The sequence below is a fragment of the Canis lupus genome, chromosome 10, assembly GCF_048164855.1.
Source record: "Canis lupus baileyi chromosome 10, mCanLup2.hap1, whole genome shotgun sequence".
In the NCBI taxonomy this organism is placed as follows: domain Eukaryota; kingdom Metazoa; phylum Chordata; class Mammalia; order Carnivora; family Canidae; genus Canis; species Canis lupus.
Genome location: NC_132847.1, coordinates 53,706,456 through 53,732,324, shown reverse-complemented (window position 1 = coordinate 53,732,324; position 25,869 = coordinate 53,706,456). Strand labels below are relative to the sequence as shown.

Below are 25,869 nucleotides of genomic sequence, written 5' to 3'. Positions count from 1 at the left end.
ATTTAGCGCTTGCACGCACATGTGCACAAATAGGAAGAGGGGCAGAAAGGAGGAAAAATCTCAAGCAAACTGTGCTGCAAAATCCAATGACCCTGAGATCATGACCTGAGCCCAAACCAAGAGTCCAAAGCTTGACTGACTAAGCCAACCAGGTGCCCCTGCTTTGTGCTCTTAATACCTCCTTCCTCATACACTGGTGTCTTAAAAAGTTCTTAAAATGTGCTATAGTCTCAGAGTATCTTTCCAAGTTTTTTGTCCCAAACCTACTCCATTGCACCCATTAGGATCACTACTGTTAAAAAAATAATAAATACTATCAAAGATGAGGCGAAATTAGAACACTGTGCACTGTTGGTGGGAATGTAAAATGGTACAGCTGTTATGGAAAACAGAATGGTGGGTCCTCAAAAAATTAAAAACAGAATTGCCACAATCTAGCAATTTTGCTTCTTGGCTTATGTCCAAAAGAATCGAAAGCAGGACTGGAAGAGGTATTTGTACACTCATGTTCATAGCAGCACTATTCATAGTAGCCAAGGAGCAGAAGCAACCCAAATGCCCAATAACACATGAATGGATAAATGAAATGTGGTATATACATACAATGTAATATTCAGTCTTAAAAAGGATATTATGACATGATACAACATAGGTGAACACTGAGAACATTATGTTGAAATAAGCCAGTCACAGGAAAGATCTATCACATGATTCTACTTATATGAGGCACCTACAGTAGTCAAATTCACAGAGACAAAAAGATTAATGGTGACTGCCAAGGACCAGGGGTTGGAGGAATGGGGAGTTAGTGCTTAATGGGTACAGAGTTTCACTAATAAGATGAAAAGAGTTCTGAGATGAATGATGATAATGGTTGCCCAACAGTGTGAACACACTCAATGCCACTTAACTGCACACTTAAAAATGGTTAAGATGGTAATATTATGTTTTAAAAATAAAAAAAAATAAAACCTTTTCCATCAGTAATTTTGTGTTTCTTGTTGCCTTTTTTATTCTGTGAGGCCCAGTTTTATCCTCTGCCTAGTGCTTTGAACTTAACCTTCCTCACTGACCTTTGTCTCTAATGTCTCCTCTATCTGGGCCTGGAACTCCTTGAGTCCCTCAACACTCATTTTTGCCTGGATTATGGTTTGTTCCCCTTTTCTTGGAGCTTGTCAGCTTTTTTTTTTTTTTTTTTTTTAAGTCCAATCTTGCTCCTAAGACCCTCAATTTGGGCCAATCTCACTTTTAAAGAAAGATCTGAGAAATAAAGCACACAATTCTAGAATACAGACTATCTGTATTCCAGGTATAACTACAAACTTAATGCTGTTTAATATAAATTGGGAAATAATATTTATGGAGAATTGCTTAAAGGATATACTATTTATCCACTGCTCAGAATCAGTGTTTCCTTATTTTTGTTTTCTATTTTTTTTTAAGTTTTTTATTTTAGTAATCTCTATACCCAACATGGGACTTGAACTAAGAACCCCAAGATCAAGAGTCAAATGCTCAGGACACCTGGGTGGCTCAGTGGTTGAATGTCTGCCTTCAGCTCAGGGCATGATCCTGGGATCCAGGTTTGAGTCCCACATCAGGCTCCTGTCATGGAGCCTGCTTCTTCCTCTGCCTATGTCTCTGCCTCTCTCTGTGTGTCTCTCATAATTAAAATAAAATAAAATAAAATAAAATAAAATAAAATAAAATAAGAAATAAATAAATAAAATCTAAAAAAAAAAAAAAAGAGTCATAATGCTCTATAGACTGAGCCAGCCAGGCACCCATTTGTTTTCATTTTTTAAGCCAAGGCTCAACAGGTGAGCTCTAGAAACATTGTGAACTTCCAAAAATTGTCTGTAAAAATCTGTGCATTTTTTTTAGAGGTCCCAAGATTTTAAAAGTTTTAATATGCTCTATTATCTACCCCCCAAAGAGTTAAGAATCTCTATATATATTCTAAAATTTTTTATCTCTTGGATTGAAACAGATTATCAAACCCTTACCTCAACTGAAATGTTCTGCCTCAAGCTCAGAATGGCTTTTGCTGAACAATGCTTTGGCACTATGCCAACAACCCACATTGAAGGACATTTAAAGGAAACAGCCACAGGCCTAAAAATCTGTTGAGGAAACTATCATAAAAGCAAAGAAAGCAAGACAAAGATGGGCACAGATCTGCCTGGATATCTCAAGATCTTAACCAGGTAATATGTCTGTAAAGGCAGAAATATGCTGATGTTGGGACATCTGGGTGGCTCAGTCAGCTGATTGTCTGTCTTTGGCTCAGGTCAAGATCCCAGGGTCCTGGGAATGAGCCCCACATTGGGCTCCCTGCTCAGTGGGGAGCCTGCTTCTTCTCCCTCTGCTACTCCCCTTGCTTGCGCCCTCCTCTGTCCTCTGTGTCAAATAAATAAAATCTTAAAAAAAAAAAAAAAAGAAATATGCTGATGCTATCATGAGAAGAACAGATTTGGAACAAGCCCAAAGAGAATTACATACCCCATGTAAAAACTGAGTGAAATGTAATGGCAACACTAAAGGTTCTTCCTTCATAAACGTAAGCATGGGATTTGGAGAGCCAGCAATGCAGATATTAATGGCAATTTTTAGATAAATGTATATAACATTTTACATATATGTTGAGTATACCTAAGTTAAAGAAAGGTTCAAACTATAAAAGATATCATGTGAAATTTTTAACAATTCTCCCTTCCCAATTTCAGGGTAATTTTCTTTTATGTAACTCTCACATTCCTTGATTTAGCTAAAATCCATCCACCCATTCTTCAAAGCTCAGTTTTTAAATTTTATTATTTTCTTAAAGGCTCCACACCCAGAGTCTCATACTTTACTGACTGAGCCAGCTAGACACCCCATCACCTTTTAAGATTATGACAAATGTAGTTCAAGTAGAATTGTTTTTGTTTCATTAAACTAAATGGAGCTACTCTCTCCTCCTCCTCCTCAAACACATATACTTATAGCTCTTATACTCTTTAAAATTTTTAAAAAACATATCCACAAAGAACTATGACAAAAAGTTTTCTTTTTGTTGGAGGTCATCCTCCCAAATAGTCAGCAGTCATTTGGTTGAAATTTTGTAGAGAGGAATGCCTGGGTGGCTCAGAGGTTGGGTGTCTGCCTTCAGCCCAGGGAATGATCCTGGGGTCCCAGGGTCGGGTCCCGCATCGGGCTCCCTGCATGGAGTGTCTGCCTGTGTCTCTGCACTGCCCCCCCCCCCACCCCGTGTGTGCGTGTCTCTCATGAATAAATAAATAAAATTTAAAAAATTTATTTATTTATTCATTCAGAGAGAGCGAGAGAGAGGCAGAGACACAGGCAGAGGGAGAAGCAGGCCCTATGCAGGAAGCCGGATTCGGGACTCGATCCCGGGTCTCCAGGATCACACCCCAGGCTGCAGGCGGCACTAAACCGCTGCGCCACCGGGGCTGCCCAATAAATAAAATTTTATAAAAATTTTGTAGACAGTTTAGTTCCAGATCTTGGTAGCAAGTCTGAAATTTCTCCAAATTAGCCACAACATTAGCTGCAACAGAAACTAATATTAATGAGGCAACCTGTGATATAAGGATACAAAGTATATGTTCTGAGATTGGCAAAATGAGTTATTAAGTTACATCTTTATAGAAAGGGAAACAAATTCAACAAGACTGTTTTGATCATCTTAAACTCACATGGAAAAAGGAAGAATGCTGAGTGTTCAAATCATGATTCATCTTACTATAATATCAATAATTACAATTAAATCAATTAGCCCAGTGAAGGTCCGTTGGACTATTCCTATTTCCCTCTGAAAGTACACAGATGAGATACACTCACTCAACTTTACCTTTTGCTAAAGATACTTACACCATGGTTTTCACAGCAGAACTTTGGCTTTCTGTTTAAACATCTTCAAAATTAAATCACTTACCTGTCTGCCTCAAGTCTTTAGGTAGAATGTTTCTCTCACTGCCCTCTAAAAAAAACCACTCAAACATTACTCTTTATGTGAATTAATGTGAACTAGTATCATCAGTGATTATAACCAAAGACTTTCTATAAAAACCTCAAGTTCAATTTTTTAATTTTTTTCCCTTCCACTCTTGTAGCAACAATAGTCACAAAGCCAGGTCAGAGGGAAGTCTAGCCTGTGTCCTCCCCTATGAAGTTTCTTTGAGATCCAAAATTTTAAGAAGCTTCTTGATGGGCTTCAGTCCCTTAATGAGTGATAAGCAACCAACTTCCTGGCTTTGTCGATAGAACATGGTACTGTATAGTAGTAAGCAAAGATCATTATTGATGTTGAACTTGAGAATCTCAGCAGATATAAGCTAAGCACTTACCTGAAATAAAACATTTCATGTATTTCATTTCAGAGAAACACCACCTAAGGATAAAACAAAAACTCCTTATCAGTCCCTGCCCTGCTGATATAATACTATTTATCAAAATTCACTGTGTGCTGGACACTTTACTATGTGTTTTACATAGATCTTATTTAATTTTCACTAAAATCTGGGCCTAGAGAGTTCAATTCTTTCCTACAGATGAAAACCCTGAGGCCTAAGATTAAACTGCTTGCTCAGGGTCATATAATCAGAGAGCAGCAGAAAAGTCACAGCGGTAGAGATTCAAGTCCCAGCTTGCTTGACTGTTCTTGACCACAATTATCATCTCTCTTGTAGACTTGGCCACAGATGAAGAGACAACTGTCAAGTGCATTTCTAGGGCGGTAACTGAGAACTGTGGTCAAATGCTATGGTTCAGAAGTACAATTTACTGTGGTCAAATGCTATGGTTCAGAAGTACAATTTAAGGTCTTAAATGCCCACATGCTTCTCTTTGGTAGATCTGGCAATGAGCTCAGGAGAAAATCCACTCTTCCTCTATGCACCCACATTTTAGCACCCCTTATTTCTTTACTTTTGACTGAGAATCTCTTCGAGCAATCATTCCCAAAAGCATGGTCCATGAACCAATTGTTTCAAAAACATGAAAAGTCTTTGTGGAAAATATAGACACCTGGCCCCCACTCTGGAAATACTGACTCAGAATCTCTGGGAGGGGTGGCAACAAGAAATCCAGGAGGTCCTCTTGCCTATTAAATTTTATACTGTTCATTGCCTTGCAGCAAAAGAGCTAGTGAGGTAAATTGAAAGCTAGCCTCCTTAATAATCAGTCTGACATTGGGTCAGATTGGTGTTAAGTCAAAGATAGGACAGAGATCTTATGAGAAGGCATAGGATGATAACACTGATTTGGAGCTGGAAGAGATTTTGGAAATGTTTTTCTAACAGTGTTCTATGAAGCCTTAGGAGTTCTAAAATGGGATATGGGGAAAAAAAAGATTGGCAGTCAGGGCTTAAAGTGCTTAAAAAATGACTGCAGAAGCTCCACTCATAACCTGAATTTTTGTGTAAGATTGTATCTGAATAACGGTTTTGCTAATTTAAACAAATAAACAAACAAACTTTGGCTGTAGAAGAGGAGTAAAGAAAAAAATTGAGGCCCAACATGTATCCCAAACCAATTAAATCACTTATGCTAGTTTGTTCCAGGCACCAGCATTTTTCAGTACCAGATGATTTCAATGTGTAACTAAGGATGGGAACTACCATATCAATTTGTTCTGTCCTTCCTCATTTGAGATAAAAGAAAATTAAGACCCAAAGAATCTAAAGGAGATCAGGATTAAAACCAGCATCTCGACTTTTAGCTCACTGTACTGTTGTTCTCTCCACTCCAGAATGAACCAATTATTCCTCTAAAATAGTGTATAAACCAAGACTATTTTGTAACCTCACATTTATAGAGTTCTCTGGACGTTTAAAGAGTATTTTACATATATTTCCTTTTTAGATTCTTATAAAGATACTGGGAAGTAGGCAGGGCAAAACTATATCTGTTTCGGATGTGAGGAAAACAGAGGTCAATTAAGTTAACTCAGTGACTTAGCAGTAAAGCCAGAATTAAACTCTTTATTTTCTAACTTCTAGATTAAGTAAATCTAATTTGGCAAGTGTTTGAGTGCCTAGTATGTGCTAGTTAAAACATGGTCAAAGATAAGACATCATCCATGCCCTCAACTAGTGTACAATCTTCTTAGAAAAACAGAAGTAACTAAAATACTGTGCTGTCTGGCTTATCCCTTGGACTAGCAGAAGGGGAAAACACTCCCTGATTGGCCTTGATAACAAAGTCCAATTCTTTTCAAATTCATTCTGTAGCTTCTAATTTCTTTCTGACAATGGTAACTAAGATTACTTAAGGGATTTGTATATAGCTATTGCATCTCTAGGCAAGGCCACATAGCTGAGAAATGTCTTTTTTTTTTTTTTTTTTTTTATGATAGAGAGAGAGAGAGAGAGAGAGAGGCAGAGACACAGGCAGAGGGAGAAGCAGGCTCCATGCACCGGGAGCCTGATGTGGGATTCGATCCCGGGTCTCCAGGATCGCGCCCTGGGCCAAAGGCAGGCGCCAAACCGCTGCGCCACCCAGGGATCCCGAGAAATGTCTTGATAGGGGTAGAGAAGAGAGAAGAATGCAATTTCAGTGAGGTCCATTTCATAATCTCTGAAGCCAAGGGTATGACTCAGCAGAAGACTAGGAGATTCCAAAACAAAGGGCTGAATGGATGAGAGTATTCACATAAATAATTATTTCCTTTTCCAAAGCATTTTAATAACTAGACAATTTATAATTTACATTGAAGATAAGTACTACACACCAAAGGTAATACTATGTAGGTAATAGTATTTGTGTTAGTAATTCAGTGGTGGAGAAGGTCATAGACAAGAATGTTCAGTCAGCCTTTTTCATGAGGAACTCATCAGACATTGCAAAATGTTGCCATCCATATTTTACCAAATAAAGGTAACAAAATAATGAGGAAACCATGTTTTATTTATGTACTGAAACAAGTTAGCCAGGAATGGTCTACCACAGTTGTTCTCAAACTTTAACTTGCATCAGAACCACCTGGAAAGCTGGGTCCCCTGAGTTTCTGATTCAGCAGGTCTGTAATAGGGCCCAACAATTTATTTTTCTTACAAATTCAGGTAATGCTGATGCTGTTGGTTCTGGTTCCATACTTTGAAAATTGCTGGTTTATCATAAAGTCCATAATATACTAGACACACAGAGGTACGCACACACGCTTATTGCAAATTATGGTAATTTAGTCAATTCTCTATTATTGACTTTGTAAATGATACTCTCCCCACTAACCTAATGGCCAAAAATAAGACTAAATCAGGAAGAAGTTATGGCTAGTCACCTAAATAGACCATCTATTTAAGAGCACAAATGAATGAGTTTATGAAATGAATGGGTGTTTGACAAAGGCAACAAGTGAGGTCTATCTAAAAACTAGGAAATGACATTGCCCTTTAAAAGCCTTCACTCATCTTGAAGAAGACATGAATTTTAATTCTTGTGTTTAGACTTCTTACTTCCCTTTGGACCTCTCTATACCTTAAATGTTCCCCAAGGTTTCATCTTCATTCTTTTCTCATTACTCACTTTCCCTAAGTTTTCTTAACCACTTCCCCCCACACTCCTCCCGGCTTTATTTACTATATAACCATCAGTGGTTAGTAACTTTGTTCAGGTTAAGGAATTCTTTTGAGAGAATTTTCTTCATAAAAATAAACATACATACCTATCTACATTTTACATCCAATTCAAGACATTCAGAGATTTTCAATCAAGTCCAAAGGTCTCAGGTTAAGAACTCCCTCTTTACATGATAATGATTCAAAAATCTATATCCTTTAGGCTGAATTTTTATCCCGAGCTTCAGAATTACATATCCAAATAGCTACTTATTGTCGGTTTTTGGATGTTACACAAATGTCTCAAAATAATAATGAGGGACTGCTTAATATGGATGGGGTTTCCTTTTGGGGTGCTAAAAAATGTCTGGAACAAGTACTAGGGATGAATGTACAATATTGTTAATATACTTAATTTACCAAATTCTGGTTATATTTTTATATGGTTAAAGTAGTAAGTTTCACACATGTATTTTACAATAAAAAAAAATCTACACTTACAAAACTGAAATAATTTCTATTCTACATCTCTCACACACCCCAAATCTGTGCTTTCTCTTCTATTTCCTGTCTTTGAACATCAGTTACCCGTCTTACCATTCACCTAGTGGCCCAAGCCAGTAACCTAAGAGTCATCTTTGACCATGCTCTTTCACTCTCCCATTTGTAATTAATCACAAAGTTCCATACATTCTCCCTCATGAATAAAGAGTTAACTTGGGCTAGTCATCTACTTCCTCTATCCCCAAAGCTTCTACCTAAGTTCAGGCCACTGTCATTAACCTCAGAGTCTCGTTTTATTCCTTCCCACCCTCCATAGAATCCTCACAATCATCCTGGGACAAAGGCATTACTATCCCCATTTCACAGCTAAGGAGACTAAGCCTTAAAGTGGATTTTGTTTTTTGTTTATTTATTTATTTATTTATTTATTTATTTATTTATTTATTTATTTATTTATTTTAAAAATTTTTTAAATTATTTTTATTTATTTATTTATTTATTTATTTATTTATTTATTTATTTATTTATTTTTAAAGTGGATTTTGAATTTGAACTTAGGTTGAACTTTCTTGGGAAGAGCCTATGTGGTGACTTTTCCTCCCTAGATCCCTTGTATGCTGGTTATTCTGTGTGCTGTGTCTCTTCCCACCTAACTCCCCTGCCCTGTTCTGGGAAGCTGACCTCTATGAACTATGTCATTCAGACTATCTTGCCTCTAGGTTTCTATTTGGCTTTTGCCAAAGGAAAGTACTTGTTAGAGACCAGAGAGCAGGAAGAGAGAGAATGATTAGAGAGCATTTATTTCTTTACTTCATTTCTGCTTATAGCAGCTGCTTAGTCCTTATGGCCATAGCTCTTGTCAGGCAGTCCGTCTTCCAGATTGTAGCTGTAGGTAGGCTCTCGTAACAACACTCCCTTCCCTTTTTCTTCAGGTCAAGAAATCCTGCTAACTTGGCACTCACTCTTGGTGTGTTTTGCCATTCTTCTCTAGTTCTTGTGAATACTCATCATCTGTAAACAGCCCTTTGGTTCAACTCTCTACAGTTAAACCCTTTTGAATGCACTAGCTGTTTTTCTCCAAGGATTCTGAAGGATAAACTAGGAAAACAATAAATGGCATGTTCTTGCACTTCCATTCATTCAATTTCTAATATCTACAATAGAGTTTCTTTCCTTTCCTCTGATCCAAAGTTTTCCATCCTTGTGGGACTCCCTGGTCTTCCAAAAAGCCTCTCTGTTACCTACAGAAAAACACTGTTGTTACCACTATTGTGCTGTATCTAGTATGACATTAGTACTCTATTCTCCTACGGTTCTATGATCATTCAGTTTTGTCAGTCTGATCATCCCTGTAAGGCAATAAGCTCTTAGCAGTAGGGAACTTCAGAAATTAGAATCTCTAATGAATGACAAACATATTTTAGAAGGAAACTTAGAGGTTACCTTGTCTAACTTACTTATTTTATAGATGTGGAGGTTTAGGTTTATGCAGCTATAAAATAGTGGCAAACCTAAACCCATAATCTAGATTCTTCCTATTGCCTAATCATACCGTGATACTGCAATGAGTATTAGTGGGCACTCAATATGCTAATTACTCACTCTTAAATTTATACAGCTTTTGTTTTGTTCAATGGTAGGCCCTGTGCCTAATTATCTCACACATAGTATGTGCCCAGCAAATATTTGCTTATTTTGAACCTGCGACACAAGACTAATTTCTTAGAAGTGAATCAGAACTTGAAGGATCATTTATAATAATCATCCCTTATACACCTAGAGAAAGTGTATAGTTTGCCAAGTGCTTTCACATTTAAATGAGCCCATTTGTCCCTCTGAGGCAGACACGGCAGGAATCATTAGTTTAACAGCTGCAGATAATTGAGCTTCTGAGAAGTTAAAAATCAAGGTCCCTTTATTAGTATGTAGTAGAGCTGATACCAGTATTCATCTTTCTTTGACTTCCACTTCAATACCATTTCCATTATTCCATGTTCCTTCTTCAGCTTTGCTATTCTACTTCTAGGTATAGCAGTTTCATTCAGGGTGTGAGTCTGAATATTCACAATGAATAGGTAGATCATACACTTGTGCTCAAAGAAGTGATTTTACTTCTTTAAAAATCTGTTGAGGCACTTGGATGGTTGGTTAAGCAAAGAACTCTTGGTTTCTGCTCAGGTGGTCATCTCAGGGTCATGAGATGTCAGGCTCTGCGCTCAGCATGGAGTCTGCTTGCGATTCTCTCTCCTCCTGCCCTTCCCCTTCATGTTCTCTCTCCCTCTAAAATAAATACAATTTTTAAAAAAATTCACTTCTATTCTACTTCTGTTTAGAAGTAGACTGCAGATTATCACCATTCTTGATTATTATGAGGCCTGTTATTTCCCTCAGGGAGGAAGGAGGGTTACTATCTGTCTGTTTTGGAACAAGGGAGGCAGCACTTTTCAGACATTACTTCCTATACAGACCAGAGTCAGGCACTTTTATAACTAGGTGTTCAAATAATCTCTTGTCCTTGGCCTGACCTCACCAGAGATGGGTTGGGTACACTGGCTTTCTTCAAGATCAAATGCACCAGAGAGCTACCTATAAATATTTTTTTTTATTTTTTATTTTTTTTATTCATGATAGGCACACAGTGAGAGAGAGAGAGGCAGAGACACAGGCAGAGGGAGAAGCAGGCTCCATGCACCGGGAGCCTGATGTGGGATTCGATCCCGGATCTCCAGGATCGCGCCCTGGGCCAAAGGCAGGCGCCAAACCGCTGCGCCACCCAGGGATCCCATACCTATAAATATTTTGATTGAATTCTTACCACAAAGACTTTGGTATAGATTTCACCCTGGGTTTTAGCTACTAGGACAATTTCTGATCCTAATCAAAACATTGCAGAAACCAAAAAGAATCTAAACATGTATTAGCCGTCTTCTTTGGATTTCAGTTTCCATTAAGAGCTCAAAAATACTGGGTCAAAAAAAAAATGACCCAAACCAAAGTCCTACATCAGGGGCACAAACTCAAATGCCTGTCACATGCCAGGCAAATAAAGCAAAGCCTACTGCAAGAAAATGAGTAATGGAGTCTGTAATAAACTACTGTAATTTAACAGTTGCTTCTCAGCTCCAATCACCAGTTACTTTGTGGGAATGTGAGTTAAAAGTTAGCAGGTCCTCCCACCCCTTTTAAACTAGAAATCTGCATTTTTAAAATGTAAAATCTGGTTTTAAATAGCTACTAATTCAAACTTGCAAGGCTGTTGCAAGCCATGGGTAGCCAGCCAGAATTGGACTTTTCTTTACCAAGTAGGTCTCCTGTGCCATATGAGAGAAGGATAGCAAATGTGCCACTTTCAATTCAAATGTGGTATAAGATTGATGCTGCTTCTCAGTGAATCTGGATAGTGCTGGAGAAGTGGACAAACTCCATGAGTTAATAGGAATGCGCCTTAGCTAGGGACTTGGGGGTATCTGTTTCATGAGTAACCGGATAAATGTGTCCCACTTTGGGAAGTATTTGGTGGAGGATAAAGATCCCCTTTGCTAGGTATCTGGGCAAAAATATCTTCTCTGGGGTGTCTGGGAAACATGTATACTCAAGTACGGGGAGGGAGCAATAATCTCGGGAAGTATCAGGAGAACAGTTACAAGAAAGTGAGAGGCTGGACAGTATTACTGGGAAGTTCAAATAGCTGTACGAGTGTCAGTTAGTATGAGGGTAGTCTCTTCAGTGCTGGGAGGGAGAAGGCAGTAACCAACTCCTCCGGCGCCACCTTCGGGCGCTTCTTGCTCACCATTCCGCTGCGGGCGCCAACTCCAGCAACCTCCATCTTAACGCTTTCTGCGCTGGCGCCCTAAAGCCCCAGGTTCAAGCCTAGAGCAGAGCCCCGCCTCTGACCACGCCCCTCCCACCACCACCTCCAGCCACGCCCCACGTCCCAGGCGCCCGCCAACGGCCCCTCCCCGCCGCCCCTCCCCTCGGGGTTTCCCCAAAGGATCCTGCAGCTGTTGGCCCGGCTCAGTACCTGAGTGCCCTCTGTGCTAGCCACTGGGGAACAGAGATGAAATACTATGACCCTGCCTTTGTGGATAGATCACACACAGGCTTATGAAGGAAGACAGTGAATTAAATTATAACTATGTAAAGTGCTCTGTGAAGGGGGATCAGGGTTGGTTGGGTCCTAATGGCTGCCAGGAAGTTTCAGAACTCAGCAGGCCATGGAAAAGTCTGCAAGGGGAAACAAGTGCAAAGGCACACAGGGTAGGAGTGCACAGGGTGGGGGTGCGGTTGGAACTAGGGGTAAGTGCTTTAGAATAGCCACGGGGGGGGGAAAAAAAAAAGAATAGCCACAGGATGGTGAGGGGATTTATGCACTGTCTTGGAGGGTCTTAGAACTTCAGCATGAAGGCTATGATAAGATAACCACCCAGTAGCTTTAACAGGAGGAAGATTAACCAGAGTATGTGAAGAGGGCAGCAGAACAGAACAGAGGCGGGTGATTATCAGTCAAGAGAAACTAAAAGCCACTATTCCAGTTGTGGTACTGTGAACTGAGGTAAGAATGGATTCAACAGGTAGGTTTGAGGCAGAAATGACTGAGGGCAAATGATTTGGGAAAGAAGGAGGAAGTTTAAAAATAACTGGGGAACTGAATCGCAAGGATTTATTTAGCAAGTAAATGGAAATGAGAAACTGGAAGGCTGGAGTTAATCCCCTGTCCTGTGCTCTCACTCAGCCCCCACCCTGCAAGGGCTAAGAAATTAAGCAAGCACTTCTCGTGTGTCAGCTTCTCTGATTCCCATGCCAGGAGGCCTCACTATTGTCTTGTTTTTTCCAATATCAGGGGTGATTTTCTACTCCAGCTTTCCTTCCTTGAATTTTCCCAAATGAAAGGCCAATTTCTACTCCTAGGCCTACTTCTCTGTCCTGTACATGGCAGCCCTCTACCAATCCCCAGAGGCACACTTTTCCCCAGGAGACCCTTACTTTGTCCTCACAACATGGACTAGTTTTCACTGGCACATGACATCTCTTCTCGATCTACTCTTCTTGATCTTCTGCAGGAAGCCGATACTTTGGGTCCCATGACTCTGTTAATTGGGGTGGTGGTCTCTAGTCAAGGCCAAGATACTAGTCCATTACCTGCTTTACTGCTTGGTGCTTATCCAGAGCTGCTTTAGGTTCCATCATTTGTCAGGAGGAGGAGGCAGTGAAGGGCCAGATACAAAATCTACCATTTTACAGGGTTATACAAGATAGTCATTTCTACAACTTTCCACACCTTAACAGAATTACCAGACCCCAGAGGTTGCTATAAGAGAATTTATTAGAGACTAGCCAAAAATGTTCTGTAACAATGGCACATACAATAATTAACAACAGCAAAGATGCTTGGTTTGTTGTTTCATGTAATGGCCAGTACAGCTGTGGACAACACAGAGTCCTCAGGAGGTCCAGGAGGCTGCTACTAAGGATATCCAAGAACCACGTCACATCTCTGATCAAGGGCCTGAGAAGTCCATATGACCTCCTGAAAGAGTTTGTCTCTGACTTCCCAGAGAATGTTGAAGCCTCCTCCATCCAGCCTTGTAAAAGGGATGATAGATAGTCCAAGCTCCTTCTGTAGGGTTGAACATCTGTGAGGGGAACAGCAGCTGACCTAGATGAAGAGGGGTGAGGCCAAAGACTAGATTCTTTCTGCAAAGTGGAGGACAACCAGAAGGCAGGAGCCTTAGGTAAGGAGGACTGCTTCTAGACTGGTTTCTACAATTTTTGGCTTTTTTCAGAGCCTACCCAAGAAGAAAACACAACCCTCTCTCCTGGATCCTTCAATTAGCCCTCAGGTACATACACAAAGGAACAGCCTCTCATGTCTGAAAACATCATTGCTCCCCTTCTTACAGGAGTGAGGGAGGGGGCTCCTGAGCAGGGGGCCTCTGGTGCCTGGGTTCCAAAAGTATTCGAGCTCAGGGCTTGAAGTACCATGTGAACCTCATTCTACTCATGACATATAATTTGGGGGAAAGGATTAGCACAGCTCATTTCTAGAAGGTATCTTGTTCAGTCTCAAAGCCTTGTTTTCTTTTTCTTTTTTTTTTTTTTAAAGATTTTATTTATTTATTTATTCATGAGAGACACAGAGAGGCAGAGACACAGGCAGAGGGAGAAGCAGGCTCCATGCAGGGAGCCCGATGTGGGACTGGATCCCAGGTCTCCAGGATCAGGCCCTGAGCTGAAGGCGGCACTAAACCGCTGAGCCACCCGGGCTGCCCTCAAAGCCTTGTTTTCATGGAGCTCCACAAAACTAGTGGATCCTGCTCCCAAGGTATGGTCTAAATTCTGTTCTGTATGTTCGTGCCCTGGTCATACTCCCAATCCAGACTATAGGGCTCAGCAACAACTGTAGGCTCAACTGACTATTTAGCTAACCAGGTACATGCTCCAGGCTCTCTGTGTTCTTCTAATGGTTGATATGGATAAGTCTAACTGGATAATGTATGGCATGGAGAGGGGTAGAGATGGGGTGTGGGGTGAAGGGGTGTCTACCAAGAATGGCTAACACTCTTAGAAATGCCTGTCCCTCCCTTTATGGAAAACCTCCCTATGCAGTAGCCCCCACAGCCCAGCTCCTAGCACCACAGACCTACTGGTCAGGGATTTGTGACTCTTTCTATGAAAAGACATATTCTGATCACCCCAATTTTTCCTTAAATTTCCTTAAACTGAAGGAGTCAGCCCCTTGACTATGAGGACCCTAAGCTGGCTACATAGTAACTCTCACTGGCCCTGACTTGTGGAACTGATGCCATTTGGTTGGCACAGGAATCTAGGTGCTCAGCTCCCCTCTTCCATGGAACGAGACTCCGATTTGAGCTTCACAAACTCTCGAGCCACTTCGTCATTGCTCCTTTGAGATAGAATCCGGAGAATAGTCATGCCTGTCTCATCCATGTGGATCTTCCGGCCCAAGGGACACCAGCAAGCACAGCTGCCCTTGGCTGCTACATCCCTCAGAGGCATCACAGCCAGCCCCAAAACACGATCCTCACGGGCAAAGCAGTAATCCTTCACACATATTTGCAATTCATAGGCTTCTGGCCCTTCTTCATTTCCCAGGAGGCTGTGAGCACAGGGTAGGAGGAAGGGAGTAGGCCAGAGCTGAATGTGTTCAACTGAATTTACCCCATCCAACCCATCCCTCCTCTCTCCTCTCAAGTCTTACTCCCCAACTCACCCCCACCCCAGAGTCCTGCAGGTTCCCTACCCCATAACTCACAAGTGAAATGTCTCATTGTACTTGGGAGCCCAGTTGTTGCTTTTTGACTTGGTTGTGAACTTCCTCTTCTTTTCACTTTGGTGTGGGCCAACCATGGTCACTTCCACAAAGGGCCGGAACATACCCGCTGTCTGCCACTTGAGGTCATTGGCAGCTACCACTGCCCAAACAAGAGAAGTCTGTCAGAGATCCCACCAAGTGTTCCCAGTTCTGGAGCCCCCAGGTGGCATTCCAAGGGGGCTAAGTTGGAGGACTGGGATAAAGCAGACTCTGCCTTCAACTGTTAAGGCCACTGCATAAGAAAAGATCTGAGACCTCTAAGTCTGTGCACTCACCTTTCACTGTGACCTTGTGCTCCCCAGTTCCAGGATGTGTAAACAAGTCCACCTGAATAGAGACTTCTCCCACAGGATCATCCACACCAGATCCTGAAGGACAGATGAACAGTTGTTCCTATACTGGAGAACTCTAAAACTTCAGGCCTATTATCCCAGGTAAAACTGAGGAGTTATAAGGCTACCACCTTATTCCCTAAAGCCTAAAGCAATCACTCAAAGTAGCCATGGGGAAGTAAGCAATGGGAGAAGGGAAAGCAAGGGGATAAAGAATGAGGCTGTGTATTAAAATGCATTAGGCTGACAACATCTTAGGTGAAATGTTTCAAAAATGCACCAGGAATCTCTTAACATTCCCCAAACCTCTTTTATATCCTAGACTGAAGAATTTTTCATTGGAAGATACTGGAGGATAGTATTGCCACCCTGTATCTTTGGAAATCATGTCCACCCCATGGTATCTCAAGGGAAAAATGTGGATCCCTTCTAGCCAAAGGCAGTATACTCTGCCACCTATCCTCAGATTCCAGAAGGCCTCCAGTTGGGAGGCTGCCTTGCTCAGACTATGTCCTATTCACACCTGGACCTCTCTACAAGCAACTTCCCAGTCCCAATCTCTGGCCAGTTTGTAGGCTCCCCTCAGCAGAGGCTTCAGTCTTTTTTGAGAAAATACCAGTTCCATGCACCCCAGATAAAACTTCTTTGTCCTCAGGTATAGGAGCAGGGGAATCCTGAGGACAGTACTACTGTTAACCTAGTCTGAGACTGTATGAATACATCACTCATCTCTGAGACTTAGGATAGAGCTTCTGAACTTTGACACATGGCTCCCCTACTGTCAGCCTAAGCAGCTCATTCTAGTTCACAGGGAACAGTGTTAGCCTATGTTAAATTCACATGTGAAGGTGTACAACATACCCTTTTCCGGCCGAATGTCCTCATTAGCAGTAAACCTAATACCTTTCCCATCATGCACTGAGTGAGAACAGGCAAGTCAAGAGGTAGTAGCAGCAGCAGGACAGAGAAAGAAGAATCAGTTAGAGGTCTAAGGAGTTAACAGCCATTCAGCGCAGCTCTACATATATCCTGAGGGAGCACAGAGATGAGGTGGAGAAAGACAAAGTGCTGGGGTCAAAGCCTGAATGCTCTAATTTAGACTTCATAGGTCAAAGATCAATCAGATCATGGGGAAAACAGAAGAACATACAGAGAGAAGGTATTTGAGACCAGCAGGGCAGGAAAGAAAAACAGGCTCTAATCTCCTTGGCTTTAAATGAAAGGGTAAAAAGCAATGTGTATAAAATGTACACACATACACTCGGATCCTCCCTGCAGTACCCACCCCTGCTCTTACTGCATATATGTCCATTTCAGTCTTTCCTCATCTTTACATGTAGCCTAAAGCTCAGGTTTTCTAAAGACTTAAATCCTTTCTGGATTAACTCAGATCCTCCTCTGATGTTACAAGTCTTTCCACATACAGCTATGTAAAAGATCTCCCCGTCCCCTTGACCAAGGTTTGTAACTTCTTGACCAAGGTTTGTAACTTCTTTACTCTCTCTTCTTCCCACCCAGACTTTAAATAAGAACAGATGTGGAAAATGGAGCAGTACTGCAGGTCCCTTGCATCTTTTCACCTTTCATCTACTCTAGTCTAACTGCCTAGATCCCTCCTTCCCCATCAGGTCAGCTCTGGATCCACAGCTCAGAAGGCCTAAGTCCTCTTACTCCCTCAATCAGATTCACTACTCCAGGTATCACACCTGGGTTTCCCTGGAAGAAGAAATAACAGATGTGTCTGAATGTCTTTCCTGGGAGGGCCGTGCTCCAGGGCCAGGGGCAGAATTTCAATCTAAATCAAATCTAGGTCTATGTGTTTTGTTATAGAGAGGCCAGGGAGGGGTTCTGAGAACTAGAAGTCGCAGGGAGAAAACTAGCTGACTGCGTCCCTGTGTATTAGCATTACCCATGAGGCTGGAGCCTCAGCTATGCACAGAGGCCCATGATCCACATCCTCTCTTCAAATGCTCCCATAGTATGCCTCTTCTAGTCTTTTTTCTCATCCACACTAGACTATAGTATTCTGCTTTCTCTCCCCAGGACAATTTCTAAAAAGATTTCCAAAGCTGAGTTTTCACGAGTGTCTCAACCACTCATTCTCAAGGCTTCCTGACAGATACTTCCTAAAAGATAGGGTACACTCCTTGATAAACATGCACTAGCCAAGCAATGTCTGAGAAAAGAGTCTCAGGCACATTTCCCAGGTCCCTATGATATACCTGTCTGGTATGGGTATGCTGTGAGAGTGAGTACTGGGGTCCCTCAAGAAATCCTGGGGATCAGAGTTTGGCTCTCAGAAGAAGTAGCTGGATCCTCCCTAAAGGCTGGAAGATACTGACTCCCTAGAGGCAGAAATGTTGCAAGAAGTAGAGACAGGGACTCAAAGTCCTTAGGCCTTACCCTGGGCAGTCTGTGAGCGTACAAAGGTTTTGATGAGTGTATCTGTGGTCTGTGTGTAGAGAGACAGGGCATAGCGTAGAGACTGCAGATCTGAGCTCTTCTCCAGGAAGGTTTTCTTCAGCCCATTACCTCCTGCATGAAAGTATTGCTGAAAGACAAAAGAACACCTGCTATAGCCTCCTCCCCTTATAGAGAGGCAGCTTTCAACACCGTCCTCAGAGAAATCACACAGAAGCTCAATGAAGATGCCAAAAGAGGATGATGAGGACAATAAACCATAAACAACAAGATCTGAATGCCACGTAGAGTCAGAACCTCTCAGGTGAAGAGTATTACTTGAGTAGGAGCAGTAAGGGATGACCACACTCCTGGATGTGGTCTTTAAAGTATGGATCTACCCAGACAGGCAAAGATATGCCCTTTTACCCCCCTGAACCCTTAGAGAAGTGCCCTTTTACCCCCCTGAACCCTTAGAGAATATTATACTTACGACATACCTCTCCCAAGTGACCTGCATCACAGTTCATGTGTATCTTCCTTATTACAGCCTTACCAAATTATAAGCTTCTTAAGGCTAGGAACTATATCTGATTCTCTCTGTATCCTTTATAGCACACAGTGCCATGTGCATATGTTGCCTGGTTGAATGAATGAATGGGTAGTAGGAAAAAAATAATTTAAAAACCCAAGCAAATTTATGCTAAAGTGGAAGAGGGAAATTTCTGCCAGATCTAGGGTATAAGGATATGAAAGATTAATTCCCAGTGGAAAATATTCAGGAATAGCAACGAGGAACCAAGTAAACTGAACTGTACTCAAAACCCAAGAAAAAGTGGTGCTCTGGTCTGTGGTAAGTCATCTGAGACCATAAAGGAGGTAACTTTTGGTTGCTTCCAAGCAGCAATATGGACATAGCAAAGAAAGAAACAGACATAAAAATCACTCCCTTCTGGATGTGAGGGGGCAAAAGCCCATGGGACACCAGTCTGGCAGACTAGAATGCCAGCGCCAAGAGGTGGTGTTACTGAGGTAGGGTAGTATGACTGTCTGAAGAAGGGGGAGGTCTCCACCTTGATAGTGTCCAGAGCGAGGTCAAGGACTTCACACTGCTTTGGAGTGAGACTCCGTGTTTCCTCTCGCACCATGTGGTCCTGGAACCGCAGAGAAAGCAATAGCATCAGGACAGCTTGGGGTTATCATGGAAGTTTTTCCCCCACCCACCAGCTCACACTACATGTTCCTCTCATTCTCTTCCTCTTCTGTTTCCAAAGCTCACATTTCCTTTCTCCTGGCACCCTGTCACCCTCAGCCTCAGAAGGACTCCATACATCCATATACCTTGAGCTTAGAAAGATGGCTCAGCTCCTTGGCAGCAGTAAAGATCAGCTGGGTGCCCTGGACAGACAGAGGATTAGTCGAAAGCAGAGGACTCCAAACTCAGGAAGTGTGGAGCAAGGTAGGGGAGACAGAAGGACAAAGTGGAAGGGGAGTGTCCTTACCGTCTGGTCAGTGAGTGGGGGCAGAACAATCATTCTTTCCATTGTGTTCATGACCACCCTCCAGAGCTCCTTCAGTACACGCTTCAGGACTGTCTTCTCACACACAGTGGCAAAGAGTGTGAGGCTGCAGGCCCATGTAACAGGTAAGACTGGGGTGAGGATTTGAGAGCCCTCCCTCCTTGACAGCTCCCCCATCTGATTGCCTCTGCCTTGCTTGTCCCACAGGACAGTTGAATGCTGTACTCACTTGCCATCCAGGAAGTCCATGAGAGGCCGGAGCACACTATCTGCATCCTGAGCCACAGAGGCCCTGGCGTTGGGGGATGCATTCCCTGGGCCTCGCACCTGGCCCAGGATGTCAGCCATTTGTCGAACACACTCATCAATCCGCACCTGAAAACTACACATGTGCCCGCAGTGCAGCCCTTCCCTGCCCAAACACACAAAGTCCTTGGAACAGCACCAGCTATTCAGGCCCATTCCAGCACACTCCTGGTACAGCTCCAGCAGGGACAGCCAACAGGAGGAAAGGGAAGATCCACACACCTGCACTGGATGGAGGGTGTGGAGCAGGGGCTTTGGGATTGGCCAGGGGCCATAGCTGGCTCTTATGACTGTGTGGGGACACTGACCTGTTTCCAAATACCATGCTGAGCTCATCCAGAACTGTATTCAGTTTCACCTGCAGCTCCTTCAAACTGTCTGCAGCTTCAGGGTCCAACTGTATCCAAAGAAGGTGTGCTTGGCTGAGCTGGTTTTTGTGTCTTTTGTTCCCCTCCTGTGCCACTAACTCCTCCCTCCAAGAGCCTTTACCCCAATGCCTACTTTGATCCTTCAGCTTAACCCAGCCTAGACCCTCAGCTAAATTGCTGATGAGTTCTACACCCAGGGAGCTCAGGAACAAAGAGAAAGTGCAGCAATTCCACACCCTGAGACCTACCTCCTTGCCTCCCATGGCCTCAAACATTTTCTCCAGCTGGACCCTCAGTTGCTGCATGTTGTTCATCAGGATGCAGGGCTTTGGGGACAAATGGAGCTGGTGAGTCTTGGCTCCTTTTAACATAGGACCTATCAAGCCTAGGATACCTCTCTCATACTACTTCAAAAGCCACAGGGAATTTATAATTCATATTTTATGCATCTGTTCCTAAGCACTGAGATCTAGAACCAGTTAAGACAGTTCTCCTTGAATGAAGAATAGAAGCAAATGTTTCTGTTTTTAAGCTGGGTGGTGGGTCTCAGGTGTTCATGGTATTATCCTTTATTTACTCTTTGAACGTCTTAAATTTTATTTTTTTATTAAAAAAGAAAGAAGGAAAGATTAAGCAAAGCTCTAGCTTAGTAGAAAATAAAGTACCAAATGGAGACTCAGAGGAACTCCTAGTCAAGTTCTTATTTTGTGACATAATCTCAAAAGAAGCCCCATTGGGAATCAAGTCAGAAGAAGCATCACCCCACCCTCAGCTTTGAGACGAGACAGCCTCAAAAGCAAGGATTCAAATGTCTTTCACTTCTACCCAAACATCTTTAAGGCCGCAGGGCCTAACCCTCACCATTTTCTCCTTTGTGCAATAATCTGGGAAGCTCTTTGATAAGATGTTTGCATACTGCATCAACACCTTCCCGATGGTCTGGGGGAAAAAAGAAAAGGAAAGGAGTGGGAACCTTTAGCTCTCCCTACAGGGATCTTGCCTGAGGTCATACCTCTCATCCCAGAACAATAGGGAAGTAGAGGGGAATCTCACAGTAAAGGACAAAACCCCCTCTCAACCCCAGAACAGCACCAAGACAAACCCACCAGTCTGTCCCAGACACAAGCAAATGAGAATGCTTCATTCATTTGAAAACTAGACTTCACCTGAAGGCCACCATGGAGAGGAATTGAGCTCAGGCCTATGATGAGGTTGTGAACATGGTAAAGGCGAATGAAAGGGAGAAAGGAGGGTCATGGTCACCTTAGCAAATCTCCTCATGTAGTGGGCAAGGATGTTGGGGTCTGGGCACTCCAGCTTCCGGATGATCTCAAAGCTCTGGTTGAGCTGTGTGAAGACATCCACCACAGAGCAGGAAAAGAGTGCATGCTCTGATGTCTGCTGGAACTAAGGAAGGCCAACAACAGGATCATCATCTTCAGCCACTACCCTTTCCCAAGTGTGTAAGGTACAAAAGGGCTCTGCCCAGCAGGGATGACTCTTTGGCCCTCAAAAGTCCTCCTTATGAACTCAAAGGGAAGAAAATAAAGCCCTAGAACTTCTGCTGGCTACTAATTGCTGGGAAACCTGGCCTGACCTCTGTGTAGTCCAAGCCTCCAACTTACCCCATCCTTCTTATCTCGTTCCAGAGCCCCACGCAGGAATTCCAGGGACACATCCTCATTTTCATCCAGCCATTGCAGAACAAACTGCTCAAACCACCTGCAGCCAGACAGGAGAAATGGGGGTAGGAGCCAGTGGCTGGCATATGCCATGTGTCTAATAGCTCCCCCAGACTAGGGTCTTCTGGAAGGTAGGGCATGGTTTGATGCTTTTCTCTTTCTACAACAGAGCCTAGAACTGGCAGTCTCAACACTGGCTTGCTAAACTGAATTGAAGACACAAGTCCTGCCCACCTTGCCCTCTAAGATGGAGGGACCCCCCACCCCCTTCCCTGTGTAGGGCCCAAAGGATGACTCACACTGGGTACTCAGGCACCTGCCCCTGCAGGGCAGGCAGATCTCGCACGTATTCATTGTGGAGCCACTTCACCTTGAAGTGCAGGTTCATGTAGTCAGCACTCTTACACAGCCGGTCCTTCTCATGCTCTAGTGATGGGGAATGAGGCTGGGTCAGGTTCCAGCAGTAGAGGCCATGGTTCCTGAGCTTTCCCAAAGCAGCAGATCTGGTCAGGCAGCTCTATCAGATGTCTTAGAACAAGGGTGACTCCCAACCACTTCCTCACAACCATCTCCCCCTACCAGTACTCTGCTTTCCAAGAGCCTGGCCCAAATCTTCCTTCAGAAACTAAGCCAAACTCCCAGACAAGGTCAGTAGTTTTCTTGCTCTAGCTTCTGGAAGTATCAACTGAGATACTGGCCTCTGGTGAAGAAGAAGAGAAAGGGATGTGGGGGGGGAAAAAAAAAAAAAAAGAAAGGGATGTGGGTGCTAATGTTGATTAGTGGGGAGACTGCCCAGGACTAGAGAGGGATGGTGGTTTCCTAGGACTTCTCTAATCCTAGTAGCCTCAAATAGGCTTAGATGCATCAATGAGGAGCTATACATGGCATGATGGGTCAGTGACAACTACACAGAGACAGGAAAAACCAAAGTGGGCCCAAGCTGGTAGCAGTTAAGCAGCCAGAGTTTAAGAGCATCTTGAGGTAAACTGAAAGACCCCAGAACAAAGCTGAGTCACTTAGAAAATGAACTCTCTAAGAGGTATGCAAATAAGAATAGTCAGTTTGGAAACCATGGAAACACAGCCAGATGAAAGGGCTATCATGCTGGAAAGAATGGGATGCTTATTATGGACTTTTAAGGTCATGTAGTTGGATCTCGAGTCTTCTGGAGAATCCAGGGCAAACATCACCTCTGCCCAGAATCCCTGGAGCGCTGGCTACAACCACAAGTTCTCTGTACCCACCCCCTTTATAGATAAAACTTTAACTTGAATAATAAAAGCCAACTGTGTGCTTACATATAACGGTAAAAGTAGACAAATGGGAAAGAGTACCGAGCAACAGAGAAATGGTCAGGGTCCTTGTGAACTCTCTGCTCAACTGTGAGTTGCTATGGGTGATGCTCCTTCACATCAAGGCAGAAATCCAATCTGGGGCAGTTGGCCCTTGTGAATTAGTACAACAGACACTTGAGGAGATGGGAGCCTAGGATTCCTCAAAAGGCTCCCAGTCCCAGGAAATTTCACCTCCTGGCATGGCAGGCAGCACCACCTCTGGGGACATCAGAGAGGCTTCTCAGGGCTTGCCCCTTCTCCTCCACCCCATACTCTACTATCCCTAAAGCAGTCCATAGTCCATGAACCTGGAGATATAAAAAGGTACCATGAGGAGGGGTCTCCTTCCTTCCAGTTCAGTAACCCACTAGCAATGGAGGCAGTATTGCTCTATCAACCCAAAACTCTCTAATTGCTTCCTTCTAGGGACTGTCAAGTTACTGTATTTATATAATTTTCTCTTTTTCTGTCAATCCTTTATCTGTACTCTGGTCCCAAAACCCAATTTCTCTATTAATTTCTGCGGTATAGAAAGTAACAGAAAGACCACTGAAACACTGGTCATACTTTATTCTAACAAGTCCCATACAGTCATGCTCCAGTAAAGTTGCTTGAGGTTGCTGTTGTGGGGTAGTAGTACAGGGGTGGTTAATCTGTCAAAAGGGCCAAGGGCAATCAAGTCTCTAAACCTTCTCTTGGGGACACCTGGGTGGCTCAGCAGTAGAGCATCTGCTTTCTGCTCAGGGCGTGATCCCTGAGTCCTGGAATTGAGAACTGATCCCTGAGATCGAGTTCTGCATCGGGCTCCCTGCAGGGAGCCTGCTTTTCCCTCTGCCTATGTGTCTGCCTCTCTGTGTATCTCTCATGAATAAATAAATAAAATCTTAAAACAAAACAAAACAAAACAACAACCACCTTCTCCTGCCCCTGATTTCCACATTCTTCCTTCTATGCATCTTTGATCTTTGAAGAGTTCTTTCAACCTCAAGATTTCAATTATCCAGCTTCCTGATATCTCCCCCAAATCTCTCTTTGGTTCTGGTACTATTTGTCTAAGGCTTTGATGGAACATCTCACTTTGCCAGAATTTAACTCTAGTCCCCATCTTTCGCCATTTAACATCTCCAGCTGAAGCTGAACAGAGTATACACACACTAATTATAGCCTCTTGTTCAATGCTGAGCAGCATCCTCAAGTCTTCTGTTTTGCTCTTTATTCCCATCCAATTAAATCACCAATCCCTATTGATTTCACCTCCAAAACTCTAGAATCTATCCATTTTTTTACACAGTCACCTGCTTAGGTCTTGTTCCCACCATCTTTAATCTGTATTACTACAATAGTCACCAATCTGGATTTCCTCCTCCAAACCATTTTCCATACCATAGCCACAATGAGTGGCCTTTCTACGTTATACACTTGATACACATGGGATTGCTGTTCAGTGACTCCAAACTGCCTTAGGATGGAGTCTAAAAGCTTAAACATGGCTTACCACCTTCTTTATGATCTGGATGTCCTACTTTTCTATCTTCATCTCCTATTTATCTCTTCCCCCTACACTGTAATGTGCCAGTCATACTAAACTACTGCTTCCAGTTCCTCAAGCATGACAGGTCTTTCTAGACCTCACATCTCTGAACATACTGTATCCTCTGCTTAAAATGTTCTGCGTCTCTCCTTCCCATAGCCTACAACCTCCCTTCCCTACTGGCCAAGTCCTACCATCCTTCAGGTTTCAGTTTGTATATCACTCCTCCAGGAAGCCTTCCCAGGTCCTCCTAGAAGCCTTCCCAGGTGTGGATTACACTGTTCTCTCAGCACCTTACCCTTATTCCTTTTGTGACATTTATAATTTTGAACTAGAACTGCCAATTTATATGTCTGTTGTCTAGACTGGTGTGTGAGCTTCTCAAAGGGCTGGGTCTATGCCTCATTCATCTCAATGGGGTTCCAGCAATTAGCACAGTACCTGACATAAAGCAAAATATTCAATAAGCCCTTAAGTGAATGGTCTGAGGATCTGCTGCCAAAGGGCATGAAGAAACTTTGTTCTATATTTTAATTAGGATAGTGGTTATACAAGGGTGTATATTTGTCAAACTCATCAAATTATACTCAGGGTATTTTCATTTTATGTATGTATATTATACCTCAATAAAACGGACTTAAAAAAATTGGGCGAATGATAGCATTTTCACAGTTGGAGTCAACACTATCCTTTTATCATCCCGGTCTCCAAACTCTTCCCATTCTCTTGCTCTCCACTTTCTGACAATCATGAAGTCTTGTTACAACTTCCAGTGGCTATCAAAACCCATTCTTCCCTTTCCAATTCTCTGCTCTAACCCCAACCCCATCCCCTCAGCCCTAAATTACTACAGTATCATTTGCAGTCGCTGTTTCTAATCTCTCCTTGTTCCAGGTGCCCCATTTTCCACTGAGGTGAAATCTTATAAAAATGCTACTGTGTAGGATGCTTGGGTGGCTCAGTCAGTTAAGTGTCTGCCTCTTGGTTTTAGCTCAGGTCA

The 25,869-nt window shown here is 42.8% G+C and overlaps 2 protein-coding genes and 1 long non-coding RNA gene across 53 annotated transcripts in view; 1 reads left to right on the top strand and 2 right to left on the bottom strand.

Annotated features, from left to right (window-relative positions):
• The window catches only part of LOC140641644 (phospholipid-transporting ATPase FetA-like), a 126,628-nt gene extending 114,666 nt beyond the window's left edge, over positions 1-11,962 (bottom strand). For 4 of the 6 annotated variants that reach the window (XM_072841830.1, XM_072841833.1, XM_072841835.1 and 1 more), the window contains exons 1-2: positions 11,854-11,961; positions 4,350-4,393 (exon numbers count right to left, since the gene is read on the bottom strand). In XM_072841830.1, coding sequence (XP_072697931.1) covers positions 4,350-4,377 — 28 coding nt within the window. In that variant the 5' untranslated portion in view covers positions 4,378-4,393; positions 11,854-11,961. Of the gene's footprint in view, positions 1-4,349; positions 4,394-11,853 lie in introns of all 6 variants that reach the window. The other 2 variants (XM_072841834.1, XM_072841832.1) reach the window with 2 other exon arrangements.
• On the top strand, positions 11,805-22,758 carry LOC140641651 (uncharacterized). Of its 31 annotated transcripts, none has more exons than XR_012038272.1 (9): positions 11,971-12,200; positions 12,503-12,615; positions 13,847-13,903; positions 15,699-15,830; positions 16,051-16,128; positions 17,247-17,425; positions 19,441-19,587; positions 19,695-19,773; positions 19,856-22,758. It is a non-coding gene; the product is annotated as an uncharacterized lncRNA (long non-coding RNA). The 31 variants fall into 31 exon arrangements; XR_012038273.1 differs by having other exon boundaries at positions 11,972-12,200; positions 17,247-17,356; XR_012038259.1 differs by having other exon boundaries at positions 11,972-12,200; positions 19,403-19,587.
• UNC13B (unc-13 homolog B) overlaps positions 13,369-25,869 on the bottom strand; it is a 231,502-nt gene continuing 219,001 nt past the window's right edge. For 7 of the 16 annotated variants that reach the window (XM_072841810.1, XM_072841808.1, XM_072841812.1 and 4 more), the window contains 14 exons: positions 22,304-22,430; positions 21,948-22,044; positions 21,586-21,729; positions 21,184-21,261; positions 20,263-20,648; positions 19,878-20,030; positions 19,631-19,754; positions 19,470-19,526; positions 19,202-19,282; positions 18,132-18,279; positions 16,590-16,646; positions 15,672-15,764; positions 15,337-15,496; positions 13,369-15,180 (listed from right to left, as the gene is read on the bottom strand). In XM_072841810.1, the coding sequence (XP_072697911.1) occupies positions 14,895-15,180; positions 15,337-15,496; positions 15,672-15,764; positions 16,590-16,646; positions 18,132-18,279; positions 19,202-19,282; positions 19,470-19,526; positions 19,631-19,754; positions 19,878-20,030; positions 20,263-20,648; positions 21,184-21,261; positions 21,586-21,729; positions 21,948-22,044; positions 22,304-22,430 (1,991 nt within the window). In that variant the 3' untranslated portion in view covers positions 13,369-14,894. Of the gene's footprint in view, positions 15,181-15,336; positions 15,497-15,671; positions 15,765-16,589; positions 16,647-18,131; positions 18,280-19,201; positions 19,283-19,469; positions 19,527-19,630; positions 19,755-19,877; positions 20,649-21,183; positions 21,262-21,585; positions 21,730-21,947; positions 22,045-22,300; positions 22,431-25,869 lie in introns of those variants that run through there. The other 9 variants (XM_072841813.1, XM_072841817.1, XM_072841807.1 and 6 more) reach the window with 5 other exon arrangements.